This window comes from Lotus japonicus, chromosome 3 (assembly GCF_012489685.1).
Source record: "Lotus japonicus ecotype B-129 chromosome 3, LjGifu_v1.2".
Classification (NCBI taxonomy): domain Eukaryota; kingdom Viridiplantae; phylum Streptophyta; class Magnoliopsida; order Fabales; family Fabaceae; genus Lotus; species Lotus japonicus.
This window is the reverse complement of record NC_080043.1, coordinates 52,191,031-52,211,123: the sequence shown is the minus strand read 5'-3', so window position 1 is coordinate 52,211,123 and position 20,093 is coordinate 52,191,031. Positions and strand designations below refer to the sequence as shown.

The following is a 20,093-nucleotide window of genomic DNA, read 5'->3' as shown; positions in this document are numbered from 1 at the left end:
AAGCAATAGGAGAGACAGTACTGAATCTCTCAAGTCCGAATCTTGAAGTCCTGAACCAGTCCGAATCTTGAAGTCCTGAACCAGTCCGAATCTTCAAGATTCGGAGTACGAATATCCCCAAATTCGCACCTCAGAACCCCATATACCCCAGAAATCACAATAGGAATGAAATTTCACCAAATCAACTCATAAAAAGGGATTTGAAACCTAACCTAATCTGAAATACCTAAATTTGAAACCCTAAATTTGAAATCACAACACTAACTCATCAAAATACACATGATTCAAAATACAAATGATTCTTGGTCGTGGATTCCAACAAATTACCTCAGTGTGGTCGGTTTTGAATCACAGATGATTCTTGGTTGCTTTTGGTCGTGATGTGTGGGTCGATTTGGGTGCCTCTGGTCGCTTCTCCTGAACCAGTCCGAGAGTTGATGTTCTGTCCCGTTACAAATGTGAATCTGAATTGATAGTTTTGTTCTATTATTAACTGAGTCCGACATTTAAAAATTCGGAGGAGTCCGAATGTTATATATTCGGACTAAAACACGGAGGGGCAATATTGGTTTTTCCCCACTTTTAAATGGGGTGGCAATTCTAAACCCAGGGGTGGGAAATCTAATTCCCCAACCTCAATCTCTCAAGTCTTATCCCTTTAAGAAATTAAAAACCTTGAACCCAAAATCACAAAACCCAAAAACAACCTTAATCCAGAAAACCTGAAGTTGCTGCACCTTTCACATCCTAACTCAGGAAAAAAAAATTCTCTGCAAAACCCAGAAATCACCATTCCAGCCCCATCCTTCCACCGCAACTCCCACCCCTCATTCCCCTTCTACCAACTATAACCCATCCCCATCTCAACCTGAAGGTGAAAAGCAGAAATGGAGAATAAATAATCAGATCTGCACAGAAATGGAGGATCAACCATAACCCATCCCCACGGTGCCGAGCTACTACCACCAGCCACCAATAAATCCCAAAACCCCAATCCAGATCCGATATATAGTTCCTCTTGCTTGTGGGCCTGGAGAAATCGGGAAAGGAAGAACGCGGGCCCTCTTCGCACTTCAACCAGGGTACTCACCTCCATTTTTCTCCCTCTCTAACTCTCCATGTCTCTACTCCAAGTACAGTGTTGCAGGAGTTGCGGACGTTGAGGGAGTTGAAGGTGAAGACAGATTTGACGAGGTCGGACTCGAGAGGCAGCGGATCTTGAGTCGAGGGTGCAGAGGAAGAAGCCGACCTTGGAGAGTGTGAGGTTGGAGTTGGGTAGGGAGATCTTAGAGACGTCTCGGATCGGGTTGGAAGGGGGGAGAAAGAGTGAGAGGAGGAGGACAAGGAGGAAGAATGAGCGAGTAGACTCCATCATCATCGAATGAAACATTTCCTTTGGCTTTGTTTCAGTTATTTGTTGCAGACTTACAGATCTAATGAATGTTCACAATCATATGAATGTTCCTGAAGAGTGAAGATGATAGTGGATGAAGATGAATGTTTTGTTTTAATTAAATTTAGGTAATTTAAGATAGGTTTTTTCTTCTAGATCCCGCACAGGTGGAAGGAAAGGAGAGGGATCGAGGGAGAGAGGCTCTAGATCTGCAGATTTGGTGGTGGTGGCGGCGGGTTTCATGATAGTTGTGGTGGAGAGAGAAATTCTGCAGGTGGAAGAAGAGATCTTTATCTTCTTCTACCCTTTTAATTAACTATTGAATAACTAACTTAATCCTTCATTAATTAGTTTACTAATATATATATATTTTGATTTTTTTTAAAAAAACCTGCTACTATAGGTAAAAAATGTTTGGTGCAACCTTGCACAAGTTTTTAGAAGACCATAATAAATCCCTCCAATTTTAAGAAATCTTGTTTTGGGGTGGGCTCGGACTACTTTGTCTATAGTGTGTTTTGTTTGCAGCTGCGAAGGATAGTTCAATATCCTTTTGCCAATTGCTATAGTACCCTTCCGGTCATTGGTCATTAGGTCCACATCTCTAACAGTAAATGATGAGAAGCAAACTTTCAATTTGTCATAGTTAACTTCACGAAACTCCTGAATAGTTAAAGAGAGGATCCGAGCTTGATTTTTTGAAGCAGTTCGGAAAATAGGAGGTGGGAGATGAGAGGTCTGCTTTTGCGATCAGGACTTGAAAGATATGTTCTATCTCCCACTTTACGGAAAATTGACAAAGAAATATGATCATTAAGACAAAAGATTTGATCGACCTTGTCTAGAGGCCGCAAGACTGGAAGAGAGCTCTCTAATTTCAAGCCATTCCAAAGTTGGAAATGTGGGGGAGTGAACATACCACATGATGAGTCTCTTACAGTAGTTGGGGGTAGACACACAATCTAATGCACAGTAATTTCAGAAATTACTTTTTATAGCTGAAATCACTTTGCCGCAAAAGTGATTAATAGTGACGGATCTAAAAATCTAAAAATAATTTTGTAATTCATCTACCAATTCCATAGGTGCTCCCAGTAAGAGATAAACAACAAGTCACTAAAGTCTAGTGCTTTTGATAACATAGTTTAATGTAACAGCCTTAAAAAAATTGTCGGGGTAATTCATGTGTAAGCAAATATTCAACATATCATTTTTGCAGACAACTAGTTTAAAAAAATCAATTAATCAATTAAATTAAAGTAAGTTATTTCTACCATCTCTCTGCTCTTGATGTTACACTATTTGACATTTCTTCTTTCATTCACATGATACACTTGCATGTCACTCGCCGAAGCACATGCTTGACTTGCGACGTGAGGTCTTACCGTCATAATTCTTTCTAGCATGAGTTTCAACCTGAGGAAGACATCTACATGAACTCTACAAATGAATATAATTAATTAATAATGAAAAAAAATATTCATTTTAATTAAAAGCTGGTAAATTTTTCATAACAATTATATGTACCTTAAAGTTTTCAAATAACTTATTATGCGTCACTTTCTTCATGAAGACGAAGTTGAAGACGTTATGGAAACCAAAGGGAGGCTTTGGAATTATTGACGTGGACTATGGTGTGTATATGGTGAAGTTTGATCTTTCTGATGATAAGGACGTTGTTCTCAATGGCGGCCCGTGGATGATCTTTGACCGTTGTCTGGCGGTGTCGCTTTGGAGCCCAGATTTCATCACATCGGAGTTGCTTGCTCTAAAGACAATGGTGTTGATTCGTTTTCCAGGCCTCAACCTGGCGTATTATGACGAGAGCTTTATGTTTGCGCTTGCGGCTTCGGTTGGGCGACCGATCAAGGTTGATGTTAATACTAGGGCGATGCACCACGGCCGTTATGCGCGGGTGTGCGTGGAGGTGGACCTTAGCCAGCCTGTGGCAACACGCATTTGGTTCCGGGACCAATGGATTCGTGTGGAGTTTGAAGGCTTGAAGATGATCTGCGATCACTGTGGCTACTATGGCCACTTAAGCCGCAACTGTTCTTTGAAGGAGGCGGTGGTGCCAGCGTCACAGAGACAAGAGGTGCAACAGCCGGCGGCGGTGGCATCAAAGAGCAACGTAAACCCTAACACCGACAAAGGGAAAGAGGTTCAACAGGGCCCACGTGATGATAGCTGGACAGTGGTTAAAAATAGAAAGGGCAAACATAATGGCTTACGTCTTTGCTGGGAGCGTGGTATTCGTCAGGTGGTCGTTTTCTCGGATTCTCAACACGCCTTGACCCTCCTGCAGCATGGTGGTGGGCGGTTCCATGTCTATGCGGCGGTGCTTGATCTGATTCTAGGGCTGGTGGGGCGGGCATGGCGAGTCAAGTTTGAGAACATCCTTCGTGAGGGTAATGTTGTGGTTGATCTTCTTGCGAAGGCAGGTGCTGGTGGTTCCAGTCGCATGAGCATTTTGGAGAGTCCCCCGCCGGCGGCTATTCCTCTTTTGTCAGAAGACTATCGTGGCACTCACTTCTTGAGGCGCTAGTTTTCTTTTTTCTTTCTTTAAGCAGCTATATACCAAAAAAAAATGATAAAAATGAAAGGCTTAATTCCAGTTTGGGCCCCTGATGTTTCAAGAATGGGCGATCCGCACCCCCCGTGTATAAAAGTTGCGATCAAGCTCCCATTTGTTACAAAACTGTGCTAATGAAGCCCTTCTGTTAGCTTCCGTCTGTTGACCAAACGGAAATGGCTTACGTGTATTTTTAATTTCTTTAAACCTTTATTTTTTTTCAAAAACATTCCCTCTAAATTGACCAAACCCGATTCCCCCCAAATTTTTCTCAAATTGAACCCTATATTTCCAATTGAACCCTAAATTCACCATTAGAACAAAGAGAAAGTGTGCGCCTTCAATCCCTCAAGTTCCTGGGTTTCTATCTCTGAATCGAACGGTTGCAGACCAAGATTCGTGCATGGCAAGGAGAGGGAGAGGTCGTGGACGGCGTGGATCGGCTGGAGCAAGGAATCCGAGGCAAACCCCTTCGCTGTCGAACAGTGAAGCTCCGCATGTGGTCCACACTGCTGGCCATTCGAGGTACCTTTTCCCTTCCTCTCTGTCGTTTCCTGTATATTTTATGGTTCAGGGTGTTTAATTTATTGCAATTTACTGTGGTTGTTGGAATCTAGGTTGGCAATTGTACATATTTGGCATGGGGGAAAGTTTGTGACTCACCCTACGTATGACTATATTGATGGGGTCTGTGAAAGTGTTGAGAAGTGTGATGTTGATACCATAAACTCAATTGAGTTGGTAAAATTAGCCAGAGGTCTAGGTTACAGGTCCTTCAAAGTGTGGTACCTTCAACCTGGGTTTTCCCTTCAACATGGGTGCAGACACTTTTCAAATGATAGTGATGTGGTGAGGTTCTTGGATGAGCACATTGGGGCTGATGAAATTACATTCTACATTGAGACATTGACAGATGTTCCTGGATCTCTATCAGGCTTGGTAATTGATGATGATGATGAGGTTCAGATAGTCCCTGGACCTGAGGTTACTCAACCTGAGCTTCTCACTGGAACTGAAACTGAGGTTGTCACTCCACCAGAGGTCACTAAAGTTGAGCTTCTCACTGGACCTGAACCTGAGGTTGTCACTCCACCTGAGGTTACTCAAGAGGAGTTTGTCACTCCACCTGAATGTGTTGCTGTTAAGGTTACTCAACCTGAAAGTGTTGAGGTTACTCAACCTGACACTGCTGAGGTTACTCAACCTGAAACTAAGAAGGTTAGTCAACCTGAAACTGCTGAAGTTGTTATTGATGCTAGTGTTGTGAGAGGGGCTGAACCTGAGGTTTCAAGTGAAGATGAAGATTATGATGGTGGTTCTGAAGAAGTTGAAGATGACAGTGACGTGAGCCTTGATGACAGTAACTATGATGAAGCCTTTGACTGGAGTAAAGTTCTTCCAGTAGATTACAAAGTCCCTAATGCTGTTTGCAAAAGCCCAATTGTTGCCTATTTTGAAGATTTTGTGGATGAGAATGAGAGTTCTGAAGACCTAGAAAGTCCAGCAGAGGATAGTGATGAAGAGATTGACAATGTAAAGAGGAAGTTTCCAAAGTTCAAGGCTGGAGATGATGATTCTGTGATCAAATTTGAGGTTGGCCAGATATTCACAAATGCTGATCTGTTTAGAAATGCTGTGAGGAACTATGCTTTGCAGAATAAGAAGGATCTTGTGTTTGATAAGAATGATACAAAGAGGATTGTGATAAAATGCACTTAAAAGTGTCCATTTTACTTGAGGGCTTCCAAGTATAAACAAAATAATTATTTTCAGATTGTCACATTTAAGGATGAGCACACATGCTATTTGAGTAATAGAAACCGACAAGCAAGGCCCAATTTTCTTGCTAAGAAGTTTGTGCACCTTCTAAGGCACACCCCTCATATGAAACTGAAAGCTTTAGCTGAGGAAGCTAGACATAGGTGGAGTGTGAGGTTGAGCAGATATCAAGTATCTAGAGCTAGAGTGAAGGCTTTAGCTATGATTGAAGGGGCAACCTTGGAGCAATATAAGCATCTCAGGAGTTATGGTGAAGAGCTTAGAAGAAGCAATCCAGGAACCACTGTCAAAATCAAAACCATGGCAGGTGCTGGTGTAGCAGTATTTGAGAGGATATATGTATGCCTAGCTGCATGCAAAAGAGCCTTTGCCACCACATGTAGACCTCTCATCGATTTAGATGGGTGCTTCCTCAAAGGAGTTTATGGGGGGCAACTCTTGACTGCTGTTGGAAAGGATGGTAATAATCAGATGTATCCTATAGCATATGCAGTTGTAGAGGCTGAAACAAAAGATTCTTGAGAGTGGTTTGTGGACTTGTTACTGGCAGATTTAGACAGTATAGAGAGCAAGAGATGGTGCTTTATATCTGACCAGCAGAATGTATATATTACTGCATTTTAATTACATTCTTACATGTTGGTTGAGCTGTTGTTTTAATTTTAAGACTAATTTTAATTACATTCTTACTTGTTGGTACTTGAATGTCTTGAATTACAGGGGCTTGTTCCTACACTGGCATCAATGGATGAGAATGTTGATCACAGATTCTGTGTTAAACATCTCTATGGAAATTGGAGGAAGAAATACCCTGGACAGGAAATGAAAGGAGCACATTGGTCTGCTGTAAGAGCAAATACTATGTCACATTGGGAGAAGACAATGGATAAGTTGAAAGAATTGAATGAGGAGGCTTGGAATGACATGAAGCAGATACCTATCAAACAATGGAGTATAGCTGGCTATAGCACATACCCAAAATGTGACTTGCAAGTTAATAACATGTGCGGGGCCTTCAACAGAGCAATCCTAGAGTATAGGGATAAACCTATAATCAACATGCTTGAAGGATTGAAGTTCTATCTTACCAACAGGATTGTGAAGCAAAGGGATATGGTTATTAGGTACCATGGTGATCTATGTCCAACCATTCAGAAGAAATTAGAGGTGTCTAAGAGAGACGCTGCTGCATGGCTTCCTTTATCTGCTGGAGACCCTAGGAATTCACTTTTTGAAGTAACTAATGGGACTTGGAAGTATGCTGTGAACTTGGATGCTAAATCTTGTGCATGCAGAAGGTGGGACCTAACTGGTATCCCTTGCTGCCATGTTGTATCTTGCATATGGTACAACAACACCAGGCCTGAGGATTTTGTAGACCCTTATTACTGGTAATTGTGTTAATGTTGTATCTTGTATTACTGAAATTGTATGTTGCATATCTTGTATTACTGATATCATCTCATTTATGTGTTTAAGAAAAGTACCTTTTTGAGGACATATGAAAATATCATACTACTATCAAATGGTCCTGACTTGTGGCCTAATCCTGGGAATAATGTATTGTCAATAATCCCACCAGCAATGAGGAGGGCTCCTGGAAGACCAAAGAAAAAAAAGGTGAGGACTGCTGATGAGCCCAAAGATCCACATAAGCTGCAAAGGTTTCAATCAACTGTCTTTTGTGGCAACTGTAGAAGGGCAGGCCACAACATCAGATCATGCAAGGCAAAAACAGCTGTTGATATTGTTATTCCACCAGAAGGGAATAAGGTAATGATTTGCAACAACTAACTTATTAATTTGTTTTAAATTTGTTTTCCTTTCCAACTTTTTTTATTTCAGCTATGGTTATTTCATGTTTGGAACTAACAGAAACAGAAGAAGAAGACTAAAGAGGCAAGTGGCAGTGGAACAACTGAGGGAGCAACAACTCAGCAACCACCCCTAAACCCAACTAATGGAGCATCTCAGCAACAACCCCAGGGAGCATCTCAGCAACCACCTCAAGGAGCACAATTCAATGTTGGTGTCTTGACTCAAGAAGTTCCATCACAGGGAGGAAGCTCAAGAAATGAAGTGGGAACTACATCAAGGCCCAGAAAGAGGTCAAGAGCATCATTGAGTGTTGTGGGAACTTAAGACAGCCTCACTTGAAGAAGGCTGCAACATTATGTGTTTTGATTAAGTGGGAACTAGTTAGGCATATTTTGATGTTTTGGTCCCTTTAATTATGAAGTTTTGTGAACCTTAGTTATGATGTTGTGGGAACCTTAATTATGTAATTTGTTATGTTCCTATCTTACCTTTGAAGGCTATGAACCTAAATTATGTATTTTGTGGTGTTTTAATTAAGCATGATACCTTTGGAGCTTCAAATGTTGTGTTAATTAAGGATGATTTGTTTTCTGTGGACATGATTTGGTTTTCTGTGAACATGATTTGGTTTCTGTGTTAATTAAGGATGATGTGGTTTCCTTGTTTTGTAACATGCACCAGGATAGATAGCAAGCCATAGCAAAATTAAGGTAATATAACAACATAGCAACATAGACTTTAGACTAAACTGTGAGAATTCTCATTGCATTAGAATATCAAGTAGCAATTAGGCTACCAATTACATTCCATCATAACCAAGTAGGCTTAATTCCTAACCAGTACATGACATGAGCCCTATATCCTAAGGTAAATTTTCAGCAACAACATTACAATCACAAGCAGAAAAACTGCACTAAGTCCCCACCCAATGACACAACACCTAGTCAAATAGATCTCCTTCTTCTTATGCACTTCAAGCTTGCGGATTAGCCCAGAAATAACCTTCCTATCACGTACATTGCCTTCCCCATCATACCAATGAAAATATGAGCACAACCTCCTCCCATAAACCTGAAAAGGAAACCCAGAAATATTACAAACATTGTCAATGATATTTTCCAAACTAAGATGAAAAGGAAACCCAGTTTTGATTGTCAAAACTTACATGATATTTTCCACATCCATAGCATCGCCGACCAACATTTTCACCCACCCAACATGTAACTAGTTTCGACTCAGCCCCACAATCGCAAACCCTTGTCGTTCCTCGAACAGACCCATGGGTCATGGAGCTTCCACTTGACATTTGGCTTCCTCTTTCCATCTATCGCAGCAGCGACTTCCTGGGGGGAATCGGTTCTTCAAGCTACTGCTGTCGTCTTCTCCCTCGCACCGGTTCTTCAACCTACTGCTATCTTCTTCTCCCTTTCTTTTCTCTTCAACAATGGTGAAATTAGGGTTCAAGTTGGGTTCAATTTGGGGGATCGGGTCTTATGAATTGGGGGGAGGGGGGGTGATTTTCATGAAAAAATAATTGTTTAAAGAAAATATAATTCCGTTTGGTCAACAGACGGAAGCTAACGGAAGGGCTTCGTTAGCACAGTTTTGTAACAAATGGGAGCTTGACCGCAACTTTTATACACGGGGGGTGCAGATCGCCCATTCTTGAAACATCAGGGGCCCAAACTGGAATTAAGCCAAAATGAAATGTAAAGATACATTTCAGTTACTAAGGACAAACTTATGTCAAGTTACTTATATTCATTTCATTACTAATCATATAACCACACATGTATAATTTTTTTTAAATTTTACAATAAATTCTTTTATGGATAGCATTTATTATTGGAAATAAAATCTACTTGCGATATCTCTCTCATATGTACCATCTAATGGTCTCCGTGCCAGAATGTGGTACCAAAGGTGGATCCTGAAATCTTCTTCGGTAGCTAGGGAGGTGAAGTGATCCCTAATTCCCTATCACTAGAGAACACTTTTCCAATCTAAACAACTAGTTGCTTGGGCAGACTTTCCTTGTCTGCTTTTGCTCCCCTTGGAAGTGCTGTTGATTGTGCTCCTCGAAGAAAGAAGGTCAGTATCTGCGGTGGAGTAAGAATTCCCCGTGGAGCAATGTCTATGTGCAATGAAAAAGCAATGGAAAGAGAGCCGATGACTCTGATTTATGATAGGATGTGTCATTCCCGGAATGGTAAGGATAGGAAGGAAGTGTGAGTGCTTCTATCACAAATAACGAAACGAGCGAGTGAAGACCTAGAAAAGCTCTCCTGAGTCAACCTACCCGGAGTTACATTGTTTCCCTGGAAGTGCATTAAAAGAATGTGAGAAACTTGACGAAGTTTTTCCTTCAATTTATTGTGTTACATGAAACATCTCAAATGCATACTATCGCAGCTAGATTTCTGTAGCTACTTATTGTCGTTGTCTTCTTCATAACTATCAACTTTACAACATTCTTCCTGATCGTCAACTTTATCCTCTTGTTTGATACCTCGGTCAACAGTTATATCAATCTCTTCATAACCCAATGATATAGCACCCAATGTGTCACAAACGTATCAGAGAGATCTTCTTCTCCAATGAAAGTTGTTAAGACACAGCTTCGTAACAAAATTTAAGATGATTTTCTCAGAAATTTATTAGTTGTATATATCGAAAGAGAAATCGTTGAAAAAATTTCTATTGATACAATAATAGATAAATTTAGTACTATGAAAGAACACAGAGTTGTATTTAAATGATTTTTTATTATTTAAAGTTTATATAATATTCAATAAAGATTTTTTTAGTCTTATATTTCACCCCGCACAACAAGAAAATCCTGGATACGTCCCTGCAATGAGCCATCATGGAACCCATGAATTTGTTCAACCTCTAATATTCATCAAACATATGACTATATATCTTCACTTTGGTAAGCTACTTCAAAAATCAATGTCATCAGTCTCCCCACCCTATGGAGACTTATGTCATGCCCGTGCGTTGTACAAAGAAGTTTTACGTTGTGTTGATTACATAAGTTAACCTAGAATTTACATGAAAATGGGGAGGTTTATTATTGACAGGTTTCTCCATTGAAGCAAGGATATAACAATTTAAGTGTTGTAAAAATTTCTTCATAAAATGATTATCCTCTATTAGACACGACATATCTACTTTTGCTTGCAGCCTCACCATCTTGTTTCCTTTCTCCTGAAAATCATTCCTGCTCCTAACACTGTTTCACATTAAAATATACTTAAAATTTTGGTTAAGGGGAAATCCACCAGAGTTTGTGAAAAGAAATCAAAACCTATATACATGAGAAATTCAAATAAAATAAGCAGTGAATCATGTTTTAAATCTTATAAATGGTTGATGATAGTTAAAATTGACTTCAACGGGAAAAAATATAAGAAAATTTGAAAAAAATTACAAAAAATAATTCCGAGATCCTACATTGTGAAAAACTTCCTGAAACACAACATTTTAAGTATAGTTCAGCACATTATATTCACATCTAAAATTAATATTTTCAGTCCTTTTCTTGACATAAGCCTTGAAAGAGCTACGTACAATTGCCCATGAGGAAAAACTGGCCGAGCAAGGAAGAGACTAACAATAATTGTCCCGGACTTTTATCTTCAGTTATTGCAAAACATAATAAACACACTGGGAATTGCCATCTTTTAGTATATAATTTCTAATCCTATATGATATATTTCCCCAATCAAATTTCCATATTTTCTATATACTTTTTCTTAAAATTATTTTAAAAAATTATGGAGAAAATACTGAAATTAATTTTTATAATAGATTTAACGATAAAATATATTCATGTAAAATATCATTTTCCCGTGAAAACTTTTTATCTTTTAATTTATCTTATCCCGTTGAGCATATTTTGACTATCTAATTTCTGAACTTTTATATAGATTTAAATACAAAGCTTGCAATAAAAATCACAAATGAAGTTTTGACGCAGAGAAGAAACATAATCAATGTCGAATTTGATATTCAAATATCAAATATCACAACCTAAGCAGATAAGCTTAATCGAAATTTTGATTCTTAACTCCCAATAAAAGTTGGTGCAGAGAGGGTAAAATATGAAAGAGTTTTGATTAATTTATACTCACTTCTTCTATCTCATTTCTATTCGGTTCATCTTCTTATTTATCTTTTCCTTTCCTCTTACATAATGTATCATACATCTCATTTTCTCTCTTCTCTTCGTATCTCTCACTTGATATAATCACTAATCACTTATCTTCTTATCTCTCACAAATAAGCGCACTTGCATTCTTCACACCCTTTGCCTGCAAATTTTACACTTAGAGTACGCAAGTATCTTTGGGGTGCATCCTTAGAGCATTTTTTCCACTTCCACTAATCCTCCTTGGGAACCAATTGCATAATATAAAGCTTCTTTAGTACATATATGAGCCTCGTAGAACAATTATTTGACCTCGGAGAAGATCCACCTCTGCACATGTGACCTTGCACATTTAAAATAGATCTTGTTAAAAAAAAGGCATGAAAAATAAACACTAAAACTTTCTAGTTTTAAATCGTAAAAAAATTGATATTACAAAACATATCAATTGAAAAGAGGGAAATAAGAACTTTCAAGTGGGTAGGTTTTTAAAATCCTTATTCAAATACAATGCATGAAGGAAGATAGAGATAAAGGTCCGTGAGAATGACTATTTATACTTGGGATGAGGTTGGGGACGGAGTTATGTTTACTCAATCGAGAAGTCCACGGGAGAATATTATGTAGCGATGGGAGAAGAAAATATTGAAGCTCCATAAATAGTTTTGGTGAATCTATGCAGAATAACTTCGTAAAACAAAAAACGAAGTGGTAGGATGGATTTCAAATTGGGGAAAACTTCTGAGAAGAGATTTGATTGGTGGAGAAAAAGGTAAAAGGTGATGAATAGGTTCGCATAATTTAATGTTCCAATGCTGTTAACGGTGCATTTTGGAAAATGAAAAGAATTAATTTTCCTATTGGTCGATTTAAATAGCTGAAGTTGGATTTTAAATGTGATTTTGAGATGTTTTCGAATTTGAGATATAAAAATATTCAAAATGACTTCATTTAGATTTTGAAGGACTGAATTTGAAAAAAATTAAAACTGAGTTTATTAATTTATTGGTTCTAGCATAACTTAATGGAGAATTGGAAAGGTTCACATTAATCCGAAATTATTGACATTGATGAGTACGTATTTCAGAATAAAATTAAAGATATGTTAAAATTTAAAATTCGGTATAGTTTTTTGTTTTTTTAAAGAAAATTTCAAATATGGAAATTTTTTAGGTACCCAGAATATGGAAATGTTTGAAACAGTTTTTGAAAATTTTAAATTTTAAAAAGTTAAACTTAAAGATATGTTTAAATTTAAAACTGGGTATACTTTTTTTTTAAAGAAAATTGCGAATATGAAAATATTTTTGGTACCCAAAATATGGAAATGTTTAAATCAGTTTTTGAAAATTTTAAAAACTGATTTGAAAAGGTACGAAACTAATTGGAGAATTTTCTTTGTTTTTTTTTTTACTCGAGAATTTATCTATATACTTTAGAAAAGAGGAAGGTTGTGAGCCCCACCTAGATGATTTGACACTCCAATAATAACTCTCGCCCAACCCCCCTCTTTGCTTGACAAATGTCACATTCTTATTGATTTTGACTAAAGTAGTATAAGTCCATTTTTATTTGAGTTTTGTATGGAGGCCCATTATTGAAAACCTTTTGAATGCTGATTTATTTTTATTGTTTTTGAACCCCTCATTAATTGTTAACATAAAATTTGAATACATATGCCATTGATTATCATTTTTCAAAAAAAAATCGAAATACTTACTCATTTCCTATAATTACTCATTTCCTATGATTACTCATTATGCAAGGCCATGAACTCTAACAGATTAGGCTAAAGAACTTTTTTTGTTTTTGGTAGGCAGGCTAAAGAACTTGATGTATGAATTTCAACCTATGCATATGGTATAAGTATATAAATCTCAACTCTAAAATACGTAGGTTTTTCAAATGGGCTTCACAAATGAAAATAATAATGTTTTTCTTATATCTTTTTAAGGTATCTACTACTTCTTATTCGTGAGTTTCATTTTCACTATTCCTACAAAACCTCCAATCGCTGCTCGCCACGTGTCTGCGTCTTTACCCCTTTTTTTCCAGCTTGAACTTGCCAAACGCCGTGTTTTCCTCTTTCCCTGTTCATCCCCTACCATGACGAACCCTAGATTGCTTTCCCGTGTTCTCTCCCCCTTTCTACCAACTCTGAAGTACAACTCACACTCTTCTGTTGTGTGCATCTCAATTCATCCTCTTCACCGTCAGAATTGCTCTGCCACCCTCACCACAACCTAAATCGAGCACCACCGCCATCACTCCCTATCGCGTCACTGCCCTTTCGTCCCTTTCCTCGATTTCCGATGATTTCCGACGTCACTTGGTGCATAAACTTACTTTCCACGATCCTTGGCGTGCTCCCATGGATTCTCCAGTGATGGCCATCACGTCGCCCTCATTACGTGGGGGGTCTTTGTAATAGTTCTTTTTTTTAACTTTAACACACTGTAGCTTAGCACTTCTCACACGTTTTCGCATAGTTTCATCAGTTTTATGATATTTTTTATCTGATATTGTTGAGTAGATATGCATTTTTTGGTTGATTTGGTACTTGGTTTGCAACCATTCCCCATGGTTATCTCCTGTTCATCCAATTTTATCATCTGACATTTCCATTCTTATTTGAAGTTGGTTTGTAGATCTAGGGTTATAGGTGGAAAGTTGCACACAACATTTTCTCATTTGAATGCTTCCTCAGATTGGCCTATAAAGGCTCACACAACCCTCACTCCACCACAATTCATCTTCCCTTCCAGTCTGCTATTTCACCCTTAATTTGTTTGTCATCAATTGTTGAGATGGCTGGTCCTATTAATTCAATGAATCAAAGGAGTCTTATTCCTCGAAGAGATTTATGGAGTGTGAAAGTGTTCTCTCTGGTTCTAGAAGCTGTGGTTTTTCTTGAAAATAAATTATAAGCTGTTTTTTTTTTGCTGTTTCTCACTTGCAGGGATGATTTCCCTAGCTTGCAATTTCAATTCTTTTTCCCCTCTGAATGACTTTGACGGTTCAAAGGTAGTGAAATCTAACTTTTAGCTTTTTTTTACCCAAGTAGCTATATGATTTTGTTATCAATTAATTCTTAAATACCATTGAAAGAGTAGGAGAGATATTTATATTCATGAAGCCATATTAGTATTTGTTACTGCAATAATTAAACTGAATTAAAATGGACTAATTTTTTTGTATTTCAGATTTTGAAGACACTAAATTTGTTGCAGTGAAGGTTGTATTAAGACCACCAAAGGTAAAGAAGGCACTCAAGAAAAGACATGTACTTTCCAATATATATTTTCATATTCATTTATCATTTACCCAAAATTACTTTTAACAGAATGAGAAACATAATCTTGACATTAGATGAGTTTCTAACAAAAAATTTCATACTTTTCAGCCCTGGGTAAGACCTGGGAGTAAAGGAGCAGTAGAGAATCAGTTTTTTGATAGCCATCTTGCTCCAATTTACAGAATTTAACAGGTTATTGCATTGTCCCACTTTATGTTTGCACCTTTGAATTTAGCAGTTTTGAACTTGATTATTGTCGTTTCTATCAATGTGATGTGATTTAACTAATTTGATATCCTTAAATATAGCACTTTTTTGTGATTCTGTTTTCATCTTAATTTATCTACCAAACTCATTTTGTTGCTAAAGCAGAAAATAAGAAAGAGCAACATGATAAAAAACATTAAGGCCTACAATAACAAAAAAATGATTACTCACTCTCTTTCACTCTACATTTCTTTATTGTTCATCAGCACTTGCATTTGCAAATTCTTTCCGTTCAATAAATTTAGTTCTATAAACTTTGGTTCACTCAACTCAGAAGAAGTCTAAATTATTGTTCACTTGAAACATAAAAGCTTGCATCTAATTTACTTCAAAATTATCTGTAGTAAATACTCTATGTTGGTCTCACATCCACAATTGGTTGGACTTGTGACAAAAGTTCACCATTTTACTTTTGATTCCTTTGATGAAAGTTGTTAATACTGCAATGGTTTTTTCTTTCTTTCTGTAAACCCACATTTACAGGTTATTGTTGCAAGTCATAGTGAGAAAAAAATGTACAGAAGGCATTGGTGCACTAGATGTTTTAGGACAACTTGATGAAAAGCCCCAAAATGGGGGATGGCTTGCAACATGGTTCATCTTAGCTTTATTCTTAACCCTTAGAAATTAAGGTCATATTTTTAAGGTTGAACTTAGGGGCTAATTTGGCTCCAACAGCACATACATTTTGGCAAATGCAAATCATAATCATTTATAATACTTGCTAAGGAATCAAGATATAAGTAGTCTTTATTGAGATGTTCAGCATTTATGTGACATGATTTTTTCATACCTCAATACTATTTACACCTTATATTTCTCTATTCTTTTCTCAACACAATTCTCACTTGCTCTTATTTCTCTTTCCTTTTTCATTCTTGCGTACAATTTTAGTAAGTACAGAAACATTTTTATCTCTCACTATTCACCCTCTCTTATTTATAAGCTAAGCTTAATACTGCAAGATGTTAGCATTGTAGGATTCCAATTCTTATGTTTTAGTTTTTAACATTGATCAATGCTTTTTTTTTTATAAGTTTGAAGTAAGGTGCTTAACTCAAACTGTTGAATTTGAGCCTTTGAAATGACAAGTAATTTACTAGGACAGTCATGACAATCATAGCTAGAGCTAATTTTGTTCAATTTCTGACTCCTGTTTTTCATGTCTTATGGCTAATTGGTAACAGGTTATGCATAAATGTATGGACATCAACTGTGTACAGAACCTTCTCTAAGCCTCAATGCTCAGGAGGTTTTAGGTAAGTTTACTTCTTTTTCTTTCTCCCCCTCCCCCTCCCCCCACTGTTAATCTCTATCTGCATAAACTCTTTTATTTAGATTTATCATGGTGGTTAGAGAGAATTAATACAATAAGAACAAGTAGTGGATGTGAGTTGCTACTAGAAAATTCATTTCTTTTTCTTTCTTCCCCTTCCCCCATTGTTAATGTCTATCTGCATAAACTCTTTTATTTAGATTTATCATGGTGGTTAGAGAGAATGAATACAATAAGAACAATAAGAGATTTTGTCATTTCTTTTTGTATTCCTTTCAATGAATACTTGGGTTACACATATAGAAAATTCATTTCTTAAATTGTAATTGAGCATTTCTGTTCATCTCATGGATTGTACTTTTCTGATTGTCTTTTGTTTTCATAATTTTTCCTATATGCACATTCTGATGACAATGATATTGTGGTAACTTCAATCCTGCATTGGCATATTTCGATTAGATTCAATATAGTTTTAAGTTGTTACTTTTGTAATTTGTATGAGAAAAAAGAATTGTCTAGGCTTTCGCTACATGTTGTGAAACTCGTGATTAAATTTTATTTATTTCTTCTTAATGAAAGAAAGAAAATCATGAGAAGGAGATACATGCTTGAAAGTCTTAATTTTGATAAACACCCTCAACCACTGACACTTTTTTCTTCTTTTCATTATTAGCTGTCTTAAAGTAACTCATCAAAGTATGTCTGACATTCGTTAAGTGTTCTTTTCCCTCACTCATTGAAAATGTGTTTTGCCTCTAAGACCTTCTCATTTTATACAGTTCGGTGTAGACCCACTTCTTCCTATTCCTTCTTTTTGCATTTTTTATATGTTACTTGCTCCTTCTTATCTCGCTTAGTAATTAATGGAGATATAACATCATTTAAATTAGCCAATGAATAATGTAAACCATGTTAAAGGTTATGTTTTGTCCATCAAATCAGTTCTTGAATGTTAACTTCACCGGTCTAATTAATCCTGAAGTACTTGAAACTAGGCCCAACATAATATAAAATGAGGAGGTTTATGCTTAATTTTAATTGTTTAGGAATTATTACAATTGATGCTATAGTTTTGCAGTGGTTGATTTGACTTTTTACTCTTTTTAATGTTCACTCTTAGGTAGTTTTGAATGTATCACCGTTAGAGTTAGCTTCAATTTTTGAACAGCCAAAACTCCTAAGAACTCTGAAACCCATGACCATCTCTAATTTGCCCAACGCCACAAGCTCAACTACCTTCCCCTTGAATCATAGAAGGATTTCCAGTACCTTTGAACTAATAAGGGGAATATCTCTATGGTGATTCGCTTATTGTGTATTTTTTTCTTTTCTGTATATAGTCCTTTGGAACTTCTTTTCCCTCTGTCCCATGTTTTAGTAATAGGTTAATGCAGTTTTTCTTCCTCCTTTGTCCTCTTCAAAAGTACATGGAAGTGGTACTAAATGTAATGGTGAAATGAATATATACTTCGTCTACAGTGGGTAAGTTAAGCTTAATACTGCAAGATGTTAGCATTGTAGGATTTCAGTTATGTTTTAGTTTTTCACAAAGATCAATGCTGTTATAAATTCGAAGTAAGGTTCTCAACTCAAACTGTTAAATTTGAGCCTTTGAAATGGAAAAAAATCTTATAATTGAAACCCTGAAAATCTTATAATTCCAATTTTTATATTTTAGTTTTCAACTCACAAACTTATCAAGATTGGTTTATTGCATAATGTGGATTTTGTCATTGCAGAAGCAATTGTGTAAGCTGCAAGGAGGATTATTTATGAAGGCTGTTGAAGATATGGGAGTTCAAGCTGATGTGTGCAATTGTGACATTAGGAGGGCAAGGCATTGGTCGTTTCATTTTTATTAAAAAAGAAAATGAGTGTATACTTTTGAAATTAATTCAGCTGTAGCACATGTTTTTTCAATAAAAGGAATTGTATAAATTTTGTAGGTGGAACTTAGAAGTATGTGGAAAAGGTGCAGTGATGTCTCTTATTTTATATGCAAAATTGGTTTATTCGTAAGGAATACATTCACAGCAATAGTGAAACCAAATTTTCTCTTGGTTATTACAGTTTTTATGTTGTTCCTTTACCACCAAATTGTTGTGTCTTACCATTTTAATAAAAGATATTTCACACATTCCATATGTTTATATAGTTCTATACCAAGCATTTTACCCAAACAATTTATACAAGATGTTACCAAGAACATTGTCTTCAAGGAAGTTATCCAAAAGATTTACAACAATTAGTTTGTATGATTTCCTAATTTTTTTCTCTAAGATTGGGTACTAATTCAGTTACCAACATTTGAGCAACATATATTATGTAGCTTATTCGTAACTCTCTGTATAAACTAAACTATTTGTTTATCTTTTACATGTAAGATTGCGCCAGATATCACACCCACAAGGTCCATACTAACTATAAAGGGCGAACCAAATTTAACATATAAGTGTATCACCGATTATAATTGTATGCTTTAGTAAATATATAATTCAATTATTCCATATATATTAAATACTCAATGATTATAATCAACCATGTATTTGATAAAGAATTACCCGTGCATCGCACGGGCAAACAGGCTCTATACTAGTGATCATTAAAAACAAGTTAACAGAACTTTTGATAACAAAAAAAAATCAGAATGGAAATACATAAAAAAATTACTAGGCTTTATATCATGCTCATAGTGTGTAGCCTAATTAATAATTATAGACACTATCTGAAAATTTGTGTATAAATTTTGGATGTGTTATGAATGGATGACCATATGGGCCAGACTCATTATTCTATACTTGGCCCATTCACTAATGCTATATATATATATATATATATATATATATATATATATATATATATATATATATATATAGAGGAGGTCGCATCAAGCAACCTAACCCTCATTCTACAGTATTACTTGTGTCACTCTTTATTCTCTCTTCTCCTCTCTCTTCCATCACTTGCTTAGACTATGATTCATAACAAGATGCTCTTAAATATTTTTTTTTAAACTAGCAAAAATATATTGACAGAGAGAGCACTAGGGGTACTCCAACCCAAATAATAAATGTATTTAATTACAAAGATAAAGGGAATTACAAATTTCCTTTCTAAATTAGTGTCTCTCCACCATCCACTGCAGATTCAAAAAACCTTGATCAACATTAATCTCCCACCAATCATTAATTGAATTAAAAACCAAGTCTACAAGGAACTAATATCTGAGAAATCAAAGGTGCTCTAAAAAGTATCTTGGGATGGAGATCCAATCATAGGTTGAGAAATCAAAGGAAAACGTACTCCACCTAACATCACCTAACATGTTCTCCATTTTTTTTATAAGTCAAACATTTTTTTTATAAGCCAAATATATTAAGGAAGTACTAGGTGTACTTCAAACCAAATTGTACAAAGAGAGAAAGAGAGGGATAAAAGAGAAAAGGAAAAAAAAAGAAACAAGAAGCAACAAGCAAAATGTACATACTAATTATAGGACAATAGCCTACAATAGTCTTGAACGAGATCAACCCAGTCAAA

General features: G+C 36.4%; 1 protein-coding gene and 1 long non-coding RNA gene across 2 annotated transcripts; one reads left to right on the top strand and one right to left on the bottom strand.

The window, feature by feature from the left end:
* Window positions 1-8,417: 8,417 nt before the first annotated feature.
* Window positions 8,418-8,886, bottom strand: LOC130744292 (uncharacterized). The gene is made up of 2 exons (XM_057596479.1): window positions 8,728-8,886; window positions 8,418-8,633 (listed from the first exon to the last, which is right to left on the bottom strand). The coding sequence occupies exons 1-2, from the start codon at window positions 8,884-8,886 to the stop codon at window positions 8,418-8,420; spliced, it is 375 nt and encodes a 124-aa protein (XP_057452462.1).
* Window positions 8,887-13,558: 4,672 nt separating this feature from the next.
* LOC130749132 (uncharacterized) lies at window positions 13,559-18,580 on the top strand. Its single transcript, XR_009022851.1, has 5 exons — window positions 13,559-14,739; window positions 14,919-14,971; window positions 15,119-15,202; window positions 16,465-16,536; window positions 18,293-18,580. It is a non-coding gene; the product is annotated as an uncharacterized LOC130749132 (long non-coding RNA).
* The last annotated feature ends 1,513 nt before the right edge of the window (window positions 18,581-20,093 follow it).

Bases quoted from the DNA above. Each gene is read 5' to 3' on its own strand.
- LOC130744292 (XM_057596479.1), bottom strand. From the start codon at position 8,886: ATGGAAAGAGGAAGCCAAATGTCAAGTGGAAGCTCCATGACCCATGGG. The intron at 8,634-8,727 runs GTAAGTTTTGAC...TTTCCTTTTCAG, and splicing joins ATGGATGTGGAAAATATCAT to GTTTATGGGAGGAGGTTGTG.